This window comes from Phyllobates terribilis, unplaced genomic scaffold, assembly GCF_046119375.1.
Source record: "Phyllobates terribilis strain yellow unplaced genomic scaffold, ASM4611937v1 Scaffold_1__5_contigs__length_1240528914, whole genome shotgun sequence".
NCBI lineage: Eukaryota > Metazoa > Chordata > Amphibia > Anura > Dendrobatidae > Phyllobates > Phyllobates terribilis.
This window is the reverse complement of record NW_027362761.1, coordinates 447,694,297-447,710,901: the sequence shown is the minus strand read 5'-3', so window position 1 is coordinate 447,710,901 and position 16,605 is coordinate 447,694,297. Positions and strand designations below refer to the sequence as shown.

Sequence of the window (16,605 nt, the reverse complement as noted above, 5' to 3'; positions counted from 1 at the left end):
TCTTCTCCTTACCGTCTGACTCACCGCCTCTGCTGCCTCCGGTCTGTGACTCTCCTCCTCTGCTGCCTCCGGTCTGTGACTCCCCGCCTCTGCTGCCTCCGGTCTGTGACTCTCCGCCTCTGCTGCCTCTGGTCTGTGACTCTCCGCCTCTGCTGCCTCCTGTCTGTGACTCCCCTCCTCTGCTGCCTCTGGTCTGCGACTCTCCGCCTCTGCTGCCTCTGGTCTGCGACTCTCCGCCTCTGCTGCCTCCGGTCTGCGACTCTCCGCCTCTGCTGCCTCTGGTCTGTGACTCTCCGCCTCTGCTGCCTCCGGTCTGTGACTCTCCGCCTCTGCTGCCTCCTGTCTGTGACTCCCCTCCTCTGCTGCCTCTGGTCTGCGACTCTCCGCCTCTGCTGCCTCTGGTCTGCGACTCTCCGCCTCTGCTGCCTCTGGTCTGCGACTCTCCGCCTCTGCTGCCTCCGGTCTGCGACTCCCCGCTTCTGCTGCCTCCGGTCTGTGACTCCCCGCCTCTGCTGTCACCGGTCTTTGACTCCCCGGCCCGGCCGCCTGCCTCCAGTCTGTGAATGACCGGCCTCCTCTGTGTGAAATCTCAGCAGTGACCTGTTACTCACAGACCAGAGGCAGTGGAGGGCCAGGGAATCACAGACAGGGAGGAGAAGACCTAATTAATAGAAAACTTCAAATGCTGATTACAGAAGAACCACAAAGACTTCTTCACCAAAGGTGTCAATTTAATCAGTATTACAGCGCCATTACAGCAATGTTTTTACTTACAGAATCGTCTTGACAGGTTCTCTTTAAGTCAATAATATTTGTGTAATGAGCAGACTTATAGCTTCTTACTAGAGTTGAGCGAATTTATTTGCAAGACCTTTGTTCCAGGGGTCACGTCAATATTCTGTGGTGCCAGATAGAAGCTCTGCAAACCTCCCAACAGCTGGCATCCCCGGACCCTCTTCTGATTAGCCAGTTTTCTGCAACATTTTGTGTGTGACATGTCATGCAGCAATGATGATGTTGTGCCTGGATGGTTAATTAAAAGAGGAGTCTGGGATGCCGGCATGTAGGAGGTGGTTCGCTGTGCTTCCATCCAACAGCCACAAAATATCTTGTGAACTGATTTGCTCATCTCTATGTCCTACCAAAGGGACCCCCATAGTTTTGATGCCAAATGGATTCAGTCCTTTCCCTTTTATGTCTGTATTAGAATACTGCAAAATTTTCAATAGTTTTCGTTAAGATCTCTAAGCTGAATCTTCTCATTCTGAAGGCCCATGTACTAATTTGATAGCCAACTCCCAGCTCCCAGTGGCCAAGTATTTCTGTGTTCTCTGAGAGAGCCACTGCTAGACTCCACTGATAGGGGCTTACCTCCAAGGAGAAAAAGATATTGGTCATTGAAATTTAACACCCCATATCTTTCTGGATTCCTTCTTTCACTTGACATCATCTGTCAGAGAAGAGTAAGGCCCCTATACATTAGGCAGTCATCTGATGTCAGCATGTTTGGCTGAATTTAGTCTAATGTGCATGGGGGCCTTTGCTGTTCACTGTGTTGTGATGTGTGTACCAGGTTTCCAACATGTTATATTTTCACTTGTCCTGACATAAGTTACATTACAAATTTTCGTAATAGCAAAATTTGCAAAGGGTTTTTTGATGGGAGCTGATCTACAGCACCTGAGACCGGCCACTACACCGTGTCTGTGGTTATGCTGCAAAGATATGTATAATAATGTGAGCACATGAGACCGGCCACTACACCGTGTCTGGGGCTATGCTGCAATAATGTGTATCATCATGTGAGCACCTGAGACCGGCCACTACACCGTGTCTGTGGCTATGCTGCAAAGATATGTATAATAATGTGAGCACCTGAGACCGGCCACTACACCGTGTCTGTGGCTATGCTGCAAAGATATGTATAATAATGTGAGCACCTGAGACCGGCCACTACACCGTGTCTGTGGCTATGCTGCAAAGATATGTATAATAATGTGAGCACCTGAGACCGGCCACTACACCGTGTCTGTGGCTATGCTGCAAAGATATGTATCATGATGTGAGCACCTGAGACCGGTGACTACACCATGTCTGTGGCTATGCTGCAAAGATATGTATCATGATGTGAGCACCTGAGACCGGCCACTACACCGTGTCTGTGGCTATGCTGCAAAGATATGTATCATGATGTGAGCACCTGAGACCGGTGACTACACCATGTCTGTGGCTATGCTGCAAAGATATGTATCATGATGTGAGCACCTGAGACCGGCCACTACACCGTGTCTGTGGCTATGCTGCAATAATGTGTATCATGATGTGAGCACCTGAGACCGGCCACTACACCGTGTCTGTGGCTATGCTGCAATAATGTGTATCATCATGTGAGCACCTGAGACCGGCAACTACACCGTGTCTGTGGCTATGCTGCAATAATGTGTATCATGATGTGATAGGATAGATCATATTGTGATGTGTGTAACAGGTTTCCAACATGTTATATTTTTGTTTGCAGCATAGCCACAGACACGGTGTAGTGGCCGGTCTCAGGTGCTGTAGATCAGCTCCCATTAAAAAACCCTTTGCAAATTTTGCTATTAGGAAAATTTGTAAGATAACTTATGTCAGGACAAGTGAAAATATAACATGTTGCAAACCTGGTACACATCATCACATCATGATCTATCTTAAGGATGGGTTATCTATATCATAAGTCTGGAGAACATCTTAAAAAAAGAACAAGAAATGTATTTCAAAATAATTTTCTAATGGGATGCACTAAAACTGTGTGAAAAAAAACCACAGCCTATCATGGCTTGTGCCATATATTAGACACGTTCTACGCCTCGGTTGACGAGGAGTGTGGCGTCGCTGGAAATGTGCATGACTTAAATGCAAAATCATGCTACAATAGATGTGCTATAATTTTGCCACAAATTTCTGGCACAAAGTAAGCCAACTTACAGGTGGTGTAAAGTTGGGCTAGACAGTACAAAGATTTATAAACCAGTATGAATGACTTTGATAAAGCTGGTGCATTTTAAGACTGTTTAGTCTGAAGGTACCTTATATACTGAACGATTCGTATAAACCAGCATTTCTAGGTACACTCGTTTCACGACAATTATGCAATCTAAATAGGCTGCACAAAATCCTGTAATCAAACTGATTTTCAGGACCTGGGTACCAGTGCTGATGTGCACTAAGCGATCTATTACAGAGCTGAAGCAGAGTTGGCGTGCACATCGCGTAGTGTAAATGGACCTAATGATTGCGCTGCCTAAGAATTAGCAGGTTGATAAATATGCCCCAATGTGCAAGTACAGCTTGTGACCTTAAAGGGTATTTCTATCTCAGCCATATGTTCTAATATAAAAATTAGGCAACTTTGCTTCTAGTTTTGATAAATGTCATACTGTTCTGTTCTGCAGCTCAAATGCAGAGCTATGTAATGCCATAGTCATAGAAGCCCTCTGTAGATTGTGCAGTCATACTCTCTTCCATCTGATCCCTACTTCTCTATGGGATCCCGACTGGAGGATGCAGAACGCACCCCCTGGTCGTGATTGTTCTACTTATGGTCTGCTATTACTGCACTGCATTTAACCCCCTTGCTCTGTTATATTGTATTCCTTGCAAACCTATTATCATATATTTCCTGCTATTACTTTATAGACAACAAGTGTAGAAAATCTGGCTCTACCTTGGATAATGTCCGTAAGACAAGCGACTAAAAACCCAGTGACCCTGTTGGATCTTTGTTATGGGAAAGTTGATAACCTTAACCTTCTCTATGTGGTAAGTTTTCAAGATGCCATTATACACAATAGTAATAATGTCATGGCTACGATTTTCCAAAATGTTTGTTAAAACAGATTAAGATAAAGAGCATGTTAAAGGGATTTTGCCTGGATCTTCCTGGCTTCTATATAAATCTGTCTGAGATCGGACAGCAATGCACGGACTGGCCATGAGTCTTCTGATTCGAGCGTGACACCTTCATAAAAATATATGAAGCTGTCACTCTTGGGGCAGGAGACCGGCGACCAGTCCGTACATCGCAATCCGATCTCGGACCAATTTCTATGGACATCTGAATGCACCTTTGCTGTGAAAATTAACTTTAAACCATTATGCATATGAGCTAACAAGTGCTCAGTGTGCGCCCCAAACCCTGCAAGTGCCCTGGCTCTCTGCAGTATACTTTGCCCAGTGCCTACTTCTTGGCCTTGACTGACGTCTCTACCCTTCTGGTATGTCACTGATTTCATCATTAATATCCCCTACCCGGCACATACTCATTAAACTCCCTGCTTTGAGCAACAGCCTGATGTATACGGTGCATTAGTATGGCCTCTGTCCAGCCAGGAGAGCACTCTGGACTGGGAACGCATGGCACATCCTTGAGATGTCAATGTGAAGATCCGAGACACAGCAGAAGGCTAGAGCTATCAATCAAGGCCACAAGAGAGGCGTTGGGCAGGGTTTACTGTGGAAATCTGGTGTACTTGCACGGACTAGGACCCTCCCTAGGCCCATCAATAGAATGTGGCGTGGACACATGGCAAAGATGAAGCTTTAAAATATATAACTAAAAATCACACCTTATTCAGCCCTGTTTTTTAAATCAATGTGCCAGTCTGAAAATAAAAATCCTGTTTATTTCCTGACCATAGGCAGTAACATTTTTTTTTTGTTTTTGGATAATTGATGATTTGTAGTCATAATAAAAGAAAAGCAGATGTATATGGAAAAAGGTTTTAGCAGGGGGTTATTGAAAATAATGTATCATAAAGGTTGAAGTACACAAACGTACATTGCTACGGGATATAAATATTATTTCATTAATTGCGTATTGTGGTTTTCACAAGTAAAACCGAATCGGATATACTAGATAAAATAGAATTGAATCAACACCCTAATTATATTAAGAAGTTACAAAACTTTTCATTTTACAATAAATCAGATTTATTTGCTGAAACTAGAAAACCCATTGTTAGGATGATGATATTTGATTGTTGATTCTTCTGAGGAAACATACTGCGCGCCATCATCTTTATAGCAGGACGCTTTTATAAGCCTCGTATGTATAGTTAAGAAATAGTTAATAAATACCCGCAGTGTGATCATCTGGTAGATGTGTAGGTGCGTATACATGATAGCGCTGCTGAGGCTAAGTGCCCACGATGCAGAAATGCTGCAGATTTTTTCCGCTTCTCTCTGTCAGGAAAAACGTATGCAGATTTTACATGCATTTTTCCCGCCAGGTAGAAGCGTTTGTCAAGCGTTTTTACATGCATTTCTGCATGCGGGTTATCAAGCGCTTTTCCAGGCGATTTTAGCATCACTTGGAAAAGTGCTTGACAACTTGGTCACACTATATAAATCCATGCAAACGGCATGGATTTATATAGTGTGACGAAGTAATAGTTTAAAAAAAAGAATAAGAATGGTGAAAAATAAAAAAGAAACATTATACTCACCTTCCGATGGCCCGCGCTCTCCTTCTCCGCTCCGTCCGGTCTCCCTGGTGTCTCGCGGTTGTGTAAAAGGACCTGTGATGACGTCATTTAGTCATGTCAGGTCCTCACACCACCGCGAGCTGTACAAGAGACCGGACGCATCGCTGAGGAGGCCGGGGGACATCGGAAAGTATAATCTTTATTTTTTATTTTAAATTCTTTTTTTTTTTTATATACAGGTACCTGGGTCTGGGTGAAAGTCTCCTCTTCTCCAGACCCGGTTACCATCCGCACATTGAATCGCTTCATATCCGCATGTGCACATGTAATGATAATCCGCAGCGGAAATTTCCGCCTCATGTGCACAGCACGTGCGGATTATCATTGGGGACCATGGGGCACGTATTACCAAGCGTTTTTTAAGCTTTTTCGCTACGGAAATTCCGCAGCAAAAATGCTTGAAAAACGCCTAGTGGGCATGCAGCCTGACACAGCTAGAAAGAGATTCCATTCTGTACACAAGGTGCAGTGTGGAAAAAATAAGGGATTTTGGAACCTTGGTTTACCTGGAAAAGAGCAGTTTTCCGAAGCAATTTGCTGTCTGGCAGGGCGCTGATGGGCATGAAAGGCGCAGCAGTAGTTATCTTTTTTCTTCTCGCACTCTGTGCCCTAATATCTTACACCTACTGACACCGCTATAGTCACTCGGGACTTGAAGCTGGTCTTGGGAAAACAGAGTTGGCCACTAAAGTATTCTTTTGTAAAAAAAAAAAAAAAAATCTAAAATCTTCCCGTCTCCAAAATCCTATCCCAATATACACTGCTCAAAAAAATAAAGGGAACACTTAAACAACAGAATATAACTCCAAGTAAATCAAACTTCTGTGAAATCAAACTGTACATTTAGGAAGCAACACTGATTGACAATCAATTTCACATGCTGTTGTGCAAATGGAATAGACAATAGATGGAAATTATTGACAATTATCAAGACACCCTCAATAAAGGAGTGGTTCTGCAGTTGGGGACCACAGACCACATCTCAGTACCAATGCTTTCTGGCTGATGTTTTGGTCACTTTTGAATGTTGGTTGTGCTTTCACACTCGTGGTAGCATGAGACGGACTATACAACCCAAAGAAGTTGCTGAGGTAGTGCAGCTCATCCAGGATGGCACATCAATGCGAGCTGTGGCAAGAAGGTTTGCTGTGTCTGTCAGCGTAGTGTCCAGAGGCTGGAGGCGCAACCAGGAGACAGGCCAGTACACCAGGAGATGTGGAGGGGGCCGTAGGAGGGCAACAACCCAGCAGCAGGACAGCTACCTCCGCCTTTGTGCAAGGAGGAACAGGAGGAGCACTGCCAGAGCCCTGCAAAATGACCTCCAGCAGGCCACAAATGTGCATGTGCATGTAAGCCGGTTCACACTGAGCACATGTGACAGACATGACTGAGTCTGGAGACGCCGTGGAGAGCGATCTGCTGCCTGCAACATCCTTCAGCATGACCGGTTTGGCAGTGGGTCAGTAATGGTGTGGGGTGGCATTTCTTTGGAGGGCTGCACAGCCCTCCATGTGCTCGCCAGAGGTAGCCTGACTGCCATTAGGTACCGAGATAAGATCCTCAGACCCCTTGTGAGACCATATGCTGGTGCGGTTGGCCCTGGGTTCCTCCTAATGCAGGACAATGCCAGACCTCATGTGGCTGGAGTGTGTCAGCAGTTCCTGCAAGATGAAGGCATTGAAGCTATGGACTGACCCGCCCGTTCCCCAGACCTGAATCTGATTGAGCACATCTGGGACATCATGTCTGGCTCCATCCACCAACGTCACATTGCACCACAGACTGTCCAGGAGTTGGCAGATGCTTTAGTCCAGGTCTGGGAGGAGATCCCACAGGAGACCATCCGCAACCTCATCAGGATCATGCCCAGGTGTTGTAGGGAGGTCATACAGGCACATGGAGGCCACACACAATACTGAACCTCATTTTGACTTGTTTTAAGGACGTTACATCAAAGTTGGATCAGCCTGTAGTGTGTTTTTCCACTTTAATTTTGGGGGTGACTCCAAATCCAGGCCTCCATTGGTTAATACATTTGATTTCCATTGATGATTTTTGTGTGATTTTGTTGTCAGCACATTCAATGTTGTACAGAACAAAGTATTCAATGAGAATATTTCATTCATTCAGATCTAGGATGTGTTATTTGAGTGTTCCCTTTATTTTTTTGAGCGGTGTATGTTGTAGGTGTGATAATAATGTTATCAAATACCTCCAATTAGAAATGCAGTATAGTTCTCCTGATTCACTATGTCGCTTATCTCATGTGCAGGGCATTAGAGTAGCTTAGGTATTCATGGTTACGATCACTGTGACAGTCTGTTGCTAGTGGTCATAACCATGGATACCTAAGGAACTGCAATGCCTGCAGATGAGGTAAGCGACATAGCGAATCAGGATAACTATACTACATTTCTAATTGGAGGTATTTGATAACATTATTATTATTACACCTACAACATATTGGGATACAATCTTGGAGATGGGAAAACACCTCTAAGTTTCCAGTAATCTTCTTTTTTTTTATTATTATTTAAGCTCATTGCATAAATGATGACAAATGTCTCCATCCTAAAAAGGGGTGTCTTATTAGAGACTAGAGCTGGGCAATTAATCAAATTTTTGTTAGAATTGGACAATTGAATTCAACCCTCCCCCACAACAGTGTTGTCTCACCATTGGTGGGAGAGGATAGGAAGAAGTGAAGAGGCCGCGTGAGGAGAGCAGTGGGCAGGGGGATATGTGTACCGAGTTTCTGCACTTAACCAGGAATCGGCTAGCTGAGTTGGAGCTAATTGTCTAGAAATTATGTACGTCGGGCTATTTTTGTTAATCCTATAACAGCTGCAGCACGACTCCATCAACTGGGAGAGCAGTTAGTAGTATCTACATCTCCCTGAAACTTTCACTGTCGGCTCAGTCTGATAGGAGATAAAATATATATCATGGGCCACCACCATCCTTAAATACTTAAGGGCTTCTCTTCTGCGTTTGGTGCCCACTGCCCCAGGTAATAAAGTGTTCTCATCACCTCCCATTTTTGTGTGTGCCAGGGTTAACTCTTACCTCCTCTTTTACATTTAGCTTGTGTGTTCATCCATATGTTGCTTCACCTGTGGAGAAGAGGAGGTAAGAGTTAAGCCCCTCACACTTTCTCACTAAAATGCTTGGTCTCTAAAAGGCCAGACCATGCCCTTCATATACTACAATAAATGTATTTATTTATTTATTTTACTTGCTTATGTAACGCCATTAATTTCAACAGCACTTTACATTACGATTTGTGCACACTACGTCTTACAGGAGGATTCTGTCCTAAAAGAAAATACTCACAGCAATGTCAAAATGAATTGCTGTGCATAAAGTCTACATAAAAAGTGTACCCACTCCTGTTAAAATGCTGGGTTTTTGTCATGTACTAAAAATCATGCCAAGAAGAGTCATTTCAGAACTTTATCAACCTTTAATGTTACCAATAATTTGCCCAAATCTATTGAGAAACAAACTGAAAATTAAAATAACAAAACTAAAGTAATGTGGTTGCATAAGTGTGAACATGCTCTTATAATTGGAGATGTGGTTGTGTTCAGACTTAACCAATCACATTTACACTCATGTTAAATAGTAGTCAGTACATAGCTGCAATCATTTCAAGTGATTATGATTAACCCCATATAAAGCTTACCTGTTCTATTAGGATTTTCCTGAAATTTTCTTAGTTGTATTTTTCAGCAAAAGCCATGGTTCTTAAACATCTTACAACACAGCAAAGGGATCTCATTGTTGAAAGTTCTCAGTCAGGAAATGGGTACAAAAGCATTTCCAATGCATTAGATATACTATGGAACACTGTCATCATGAAGTGGCTTAAATTTCATACAACATGGTCATTACCTAGAACTGAACATCCCTAAAAAAAAATTATAAAAGACCAGCAAAAAAATTGTCTAGTAGGCTGCCAGGAGGCCTTCAGCAAGCAAGTGGGAAAATGCATTTTGGTCTGATAAGACCAAGGTTGAACTTTTTGGCCATAATTCCAAAAGGTATGTTTGGTGCAAGTCGAACACCGCACATCACTAAAAGAACCCCATACCCACAATGAAGCATGGTAGAGGCAGCATTTTGCTTTGGGGCGGTTTTCAATAGCTGCAACTAGGGCTTTAGCCAAGATAGAGGGAAATATTAACAATTCCAATTATCAGTCAATTTTGCATAAAAATCTTAAGGCCTCTGCTGAAAAACTGAAGATGAAGTAGAATTTTACCTTTCAGCAAAATGACAGCCCTAAGCATTCCTCCAAATCAACAAAAGAATGGTTTCACAAGAAGATCAACATTTTGGAATGGCCCAGCCAGACCCTAGACCTGAATCCAATTGAAAATCTGAGGGTTGACCTGAAGAGGGAGCTGTACACAGGAGATGCCCTCACGATCTGACAGATTTGGAGTGCTACTGCAAGGAGTGAGCAAAGATCGACAATTCTTAATGTTCCAAGTTGATTGACTCCTATCCAAAAAGACTGAATGTTGTCATAAATTCAAAGGGTACTTTAACAAGGTATTATTCTAAAGGTGTGTATATTTGCGCAACCACATTATTTAAGTTCTGACTTTTTTTTTTTTACATGACAAAAACCTGGCTTTTTAACAAAGGTGTGTAGACTTTTTATATCCACTGCATTTTATGTCTTTTGTAACTTTTTAACCACTTCAGGCTTGAAAGCCAAAGGGAGATAGACACCAAGTCGTGCAGATATTTTGTCTGGATATTTTTGGTGGTTTTCCCTGCAGAAACAAGTCAAGCAATTAAAATGAAAAAAAAAAAAAAAAAAAAATAGAATATTCTACTCACCTCTGGTGCTTCTGTGGCAATCGCATGTGGCTGGAGTCCAGGGGGGTATTGGTTCAGAAGTGTCAGGAAAGGTGAGTACAGTGTTTGTTTGTTTTGTTTTTTTTTCATTACATTTATCTAAACCAAATTGAACAAACAAAAAAAAAATCAAGATGAAAATAAAAAATCTGCTATAATAATAAAATAACTTCAGTAGATTGGCCTGAGTCCCACTCCTGGCACCTCCTACCAAACAGTTGCGTGAATAGCTGACTACAGGATGGTGGATACCCTATATGATGACTCCCCTATATGATTTACACTAAAATATACTGAATTGATTTAAACAGTAAAGTTCCAAGTATACAGTACAGTGACTATTATATGGTTTTCATAATAAAAAAGGTTAAAACTTTTTATCTACTACTATATTACTAATGAGAATTTATAAAATATTATCTAATAATATTATAGACACACTCCCACCAGAGTCATGCTCTGACTTTCCATAGACTTACATAATAAAAGCCACTTTTGGCTCACACATAAAGCCCAGTATGATCTGATGAGTCAGAACAACCGTCATGAAGAAGAGGAGCGGAGCTGCGCTGGTAACCAGGGAAAGATAGTGATCGGTGAGTATATTAACACACTTACACTACACTACATGTATATTTATACAGTATAGTAGTGTAGTAAAAAGTTTGGAGGGAATGGTTCTTTAAGTATTAAATACTTATACTGTCTCTTTAAATGGGAATGTTATCATGCATTTTTTGATACTAGTACATATTTAATTTGTAGTGATTTTTTTTTTTTTATTTTGGTTAAAGGAGCTGGTTTAGATAAAAAACACCCAACTGTCAAGTCGATAGCTGCAGAAAACCTCATGTTGAAATCCTCAAAGCTTTTAATTTAAAGATCTGATAGATTCTCAATCCTTTATATCTCAACTAAGACATAGGAGAAGGAGAGACAACTGAATGAATAATTAACATGGAAGAGAGTAAAGTGTGCACACACTGCAACATGTAGAGCCATCTATTGAATATTATCTTGTCACAGATGCTGCAAGATTACAAAGGGGAAATTGAGCAACTAGAGTGCATTTATAAGTGAGGATTCAATCTGACTCCAAGAGAGTGAAGTAATGCTGCTGCTGGGGTGACAGAAATAAGATGATACAAAAAGAATAAAGTGTATTTTTTCAAGCTTAAAAAAGTTCCTCAGTGTGGAACGAAACGTCGCCCTGACATGATGGGTCAATAAATTGTCACTTTTTGGACTATAGAGTGCTGCCTTTTCCCTTTTTGGATGTATAGATATATATATATAGATAAGATCAGATCTCTCTATAGTGTGTGTGTGTGTGTGTGTATACAGTGGTATGTAAAAGTTTGGGCACCCCTGGTCAAAATTACTGTTATTGTGAACAGTTAAGTAAAAAATGAAATGATCTGTAAAAAGGCTATAGCTAAAGTGACATCTTTCCTTTCTATTTTAGGCAAAAAAAAAAAATATATATCTATATATATATATAGATATATATCTATATATATAATCGTCTTATCCCGTCTGTCTGTGTGTCTGTCCAGGAAATCCCGCGTCGCTCACTGGTCCGGCAGCAGCCAATCAGGTCCGCGGGATTTCTGAAAAAAGATGGCGGCCGTAAGCGGCTCATCTGCGGGACGGAGCTCAGCAGCGATGCAGCCGGGAGATGAGCGCCGCGAGGCCGGTACCAGCGGAAGGACCTCGACCTCCAGACCCATCTGCGGGACGGAGATGCATCCGGGAGATGACCGGCGCGAGGCGCTCATCTCCCGGCCGGTAGCAGCGGAAGGACCGCCGGCGTCGCTGACCTCCATGCGGAAGAGAGGACCGGGGAGCAGCGCTGCGGGTCGGGATACTTCTGCTGCGAGCGCCCGCTCATGTCCCGGGTTCTCGCAGCGGAAGTACCCGCACAGACAGCGCCGCTCCCCGGTGCTCACCAAGACGATTCGATGATTGGTCGCGGTCTTCGGACCCAACCAATCACTGATCTTAGCGCCAAAAGTTAAACACCGCTGTGCTGATTGGTCGTGGTGGCCGGCCGCGACCAATCAGCGATATAGACTGCAAATTTAAACGCCGCTCTGCTGATTGGTCGCGGCCGACAGCGACCAATTGGCGAGATTGGCGCCAAATGTAAACACCGCTGTGCTGATTGGTCGCGGCCGCCAGCGACCGCGACCAATCAGCGATTTTGGCGCCAAATTTAAACACCGCTCTGCTCATTGTTCCCGGCCGCCGGCCGGCCGAGACCAGTCAGCGAGATTGCCGCCAAATTTAAACAACGCTCTGCTGATTGGTCGATTTTATCGCCAAATTTAAACAAGCTCTCCGGTCCTCACTAACACAGTTCGCTGATTGGTCGCGGCTGCCACCCGCGACCAATCACCGATATTGCCGCCAAATTTAAACACCGTTTTGCTGATTGCGCCCGGTCGGCCGCATACATATTCTAGAATACCCGATGCATTAGAATCGGGCCACCATCTAGTATATATATATATATATATATATATATATATATATATATATATATATATATATATATATATATATATATATGAAAGACAGCACCATTTCATATTACTCACTAGTCGGTGCCAAGCCTCCAAACAGTCTGTCCACACTGCTGCATGTCAATAGAAAAAATATAAAGAGGCAGCACTCCAAGAAATTTTTTTAAAAAAATGGACTTTAATGAGCCCAAAGGCGACGTTTCGGTTCACAGAACCTTTCTCAAGGTTCTGTGAACCGAAACGTCGCCTTTGGGCTCATTAAAGTCCATTTTTTTTTAAAAATTTCTTGGAGTGCTGCCTCTTTATATTTTTATATATATATATATATATATATATTATAATTAGTGTCTTACATTTTAAAAATTACAAAAAGAAAAATGGGCCGATGCCAGAGTTTGGGCACCCTTGGAGATTTGTGTGCTCAGATAACTTGGACCAAGGTTTCAGACCTTAATTAGGCTGTTAGGGTTATGGCTTGTTCACTATCATTGTTAGTAAAGGCCAGGTGATGCAAATTTCCCAGCTTCATAAAACCCCAGCCTCCCCTAACCTTGTGCCAAAAAATAGCTGCCATGGGTTCTTCTAAGCAGCTGACTAGCACTCTGAAAATGGTGGAGGCCCACAAAGCAGAAGGCTATAAGAAAATAGCGAAGAGAAAAAAGGGCACAGAATTTCAGGAAAAGAACATCTCTCCAACCATTAAGCAAGGGGGTGGATCGATCATGCTTTGGGGTTGTGTTGCCGCTAAAGGCACGGAGAACATTTCACGGGTAGAGGGAAGAATGGATTCAATAAAATTTCAACAAACTCTTGATGCAAACATAACGCCATCTGTAAAAAAGCTGAACTGGAAAAGAGGATGGCTTCTACAAATGGATAATGGATAATGATCCTAAACACACATCAAAATCCACAATAGACTACCTCAAAAGGCGCAAGCTGAAGGTTTTACAATGGCCCTCACAGTGAGACTCAGGAATCTCACACTAACTACTAATAATAACTATAAAAAAATAGAAGACACTGGAATGTATATACATAGATTTAGTGACCTCTAGTTGTATTTTTTGATGCGGTATATATGACTAGACAGGATTAGGTCCTTATAATTAATACCTGATTTCCTCTATATACTATTATACACAATATTGTACCGTATATGTAATATTTTGGCCGTGTGCTCCAGGGATGTCCACTTGTGTATCCCCTTGTATGCTATCCATTCTCATTTTGTATGTTCTTTTTAATCAATAAAATATGTTTGTATATTTATAACCATGTTGTCTTGGTCTATCTGTTTGGGGGCTGTTCGCTTCCCCTCCCATTTTGTTGTTGAGTGCATTAGATGACCTAGTTTACTATACAGTCTTAGATGGGCAGTACTTAATATGGACAATTTTGGTCAAATTCTTAAACGGTATTTACTGCTTCTCTCTGTATGTTTCCTCCCATTAGGTACTAACTATGCAGAGTGCCCAAACTTTTGCATTCGCCCATTTTCCTTTTTGTAATTTTTTAAATGTAAAAGATGAAAATATATATATATATTTTTGCCCAAAATACAAAGAAAATGTGTAATCTTTAAAGGGGTATTCCCATCTCCAAGATCCTATCCCAATATATAGTAGGTGTAATAATAATATAATTAGCAAATACCTCCAATTAGAAATGTAGTATAGTTTTCTGATTCGCTATGTACTTTTCCTCATGTGCAGGCATTGCAGGACTTTAGGTATCCGTGGTTACGACCACTAGTAATGAGGTAAGTAACTGTCACTATACCAGTGGTCATAACCATGGATACCTAAGGTCCTGCAATGCCTGCACATGAGGAAAGAGACATAGCGATTCAGAAAAACTATACATTTCTAATTGGAGGTATTTGCTAATATTCTTATTATTACACCTATTACATATTGGGATAGGATCTTGGAGATGGGAATACCCCTTTAACTTTAGACCTATTGGAGATCATTTCATGTTCAACTTGCTTAACTGTTCACAATAATAGTAATTTTGACCAGGGGTGCCCAAAATTTTACATGCCACTGTATAATGTGTTTGTGTGTGTACCTATCAAGTTAGATAGATAGATACATACAGTGAAGGAAATAATTATTTGATCCCTTGCTGTTTTTGTAAGTTTGCCCACTGACAAAGACATGAACAGTCTATAATTTTAAGGGTAGGTTAATTTTAACATTGAGAGATAGAATATCGAAAAACAAATCAAGAAAACCACATTGTATAAATTAGATAAATTTATTATCATTTTGCAGTGAGAAATAAGTATTTGATTCCTCTGGCAAACAGCACTTAATACTTGGTGGCAAAACCCTTGTTGGCAAGCACAGCAGTCAGACGTTTTTTTGTAGTTGATGATGACGTTTGCGCACATGTCAGGAGGAATTTTGGTCCACTCCTCTTTGCAGATCATCTCTAAATCATTAAGATTTTGAGGTTGTTGCTTGGCAACTTGGAGATCCAACTCCCTCCATAAGTTTTCTATGGGAATAAGGTCTGGAAACTGGCTAGGCCACTCCATGACCTTAATGTGCTTCTTTTTGAGCCACTCCTTTGTTGCCTTGGCTGTATGTTTTGGGTCATTGTCTTGCTGGAAGACCCAGCCACGACCCGTTTTTAATGTCCTGGCGGAGGAACGAGGTTGTCACTCAGGATTTTACGGTACAAGGCTCCATCCATTCTCCCATTGATGCGGTGAAGTAGTCCTGTGCCCTTAGCCAGGGCTGTTGAGTCGGAGTCGGTATAAAATGGACCAACTCCAACTCCTAAAATATATAATAAATTGGGTACAGTAGTTCAATGCAGTTTGTGGGGAATATTTTTTCATAGGAATTTGGGAAAGTTATGAAATGTCCTATTCCTGATCTAAGGGTCTAGACTTTTAGCTGAGATGAATCTGTACTACAGTAAATGTATCACTTAAACATGAGCCATGTATGAGGGACTCGGAGTCCTGGAGTCGGAGTTGGAGTCAGTGTTGTGGAAATTGAGGCGTCTGAGGTTTGGCTTACCGACTCCACAGCCCTTCCCTTAGCAGAGAAACACCCACAAAACATAATGTTTCCACCTCCATGCTTGACAGTGGGGACGGTGTTCTTTTGGTCATAGGCAGCATTTCTCTTCCTCCTAGCACAGCGAGTTGAGTTAATGCCAAAGAGCTCAATTTTTGTCCCATCTGAACACAGCACCTTCTCCCAATAACTCACAGAATCATCCAGGTGTTCATTGGCAAACTTCAGACGGGCCTGCACATGTACCTTCTTGTGCAGGGGGACCTTGCGGGCACTGCAGGATTTTAAACCTTTACCAATGGTTTTCTTGGTGACTGTGATCCCAGCTGCCTTGAGATCATTAACAAGTCCCCCCTGTGTAGTTTTAGGCTGATCTCTCACCTTCCTCATGATCGAGAATACCCCACGAGATGAGATTTTGCATGGTGCCCCAGAACGATGTCGTTTGACAGTTATTTTGTATTTCTTCCATTTTCTTACTATTGCACCAACAGTTGTCTCCGTCTCACCCAGCGTCTTACTTGTGGTTTTGTAGCCCATTGCAGCTTTGTGCAGGTCTATGATCTTGTCCCTGACATCCTTAGAAAGCTCTTTGGTCTTGCCCATCTTGCGGAGGTTAGAGTCTGACTGATTAATTGAGTCTGTGGACAG

The 16,605-nt window shown here is 42.2% G+C and overlaps 1 protein-coding gene across 5 annotated transcripts in view; it reads left to right on the top strand.

Moving 5' to 3' along the window:
* Window positions 1-16,605, top strand: part of LOC141265258 (uncharacterized) — a 154,697-nt gene that overhangs the window by 72,868 nt on the left and 65,224 nt on the right. For all 5 annotated transcript variants that reach the window (XM_073678141.1, XM_073678112.1, XM_073678131.1 and 2 more), the window contains one exon: window positions 3,679-3,801. In XM_073678141.1, the coding sequence (XP_073534242.1) occupies window positions 3,679-3,801 (123 nt within the window). The remainder of the gene's footprint in view (window positions 1-3,678; window positions 3,802-16,605) is intronic.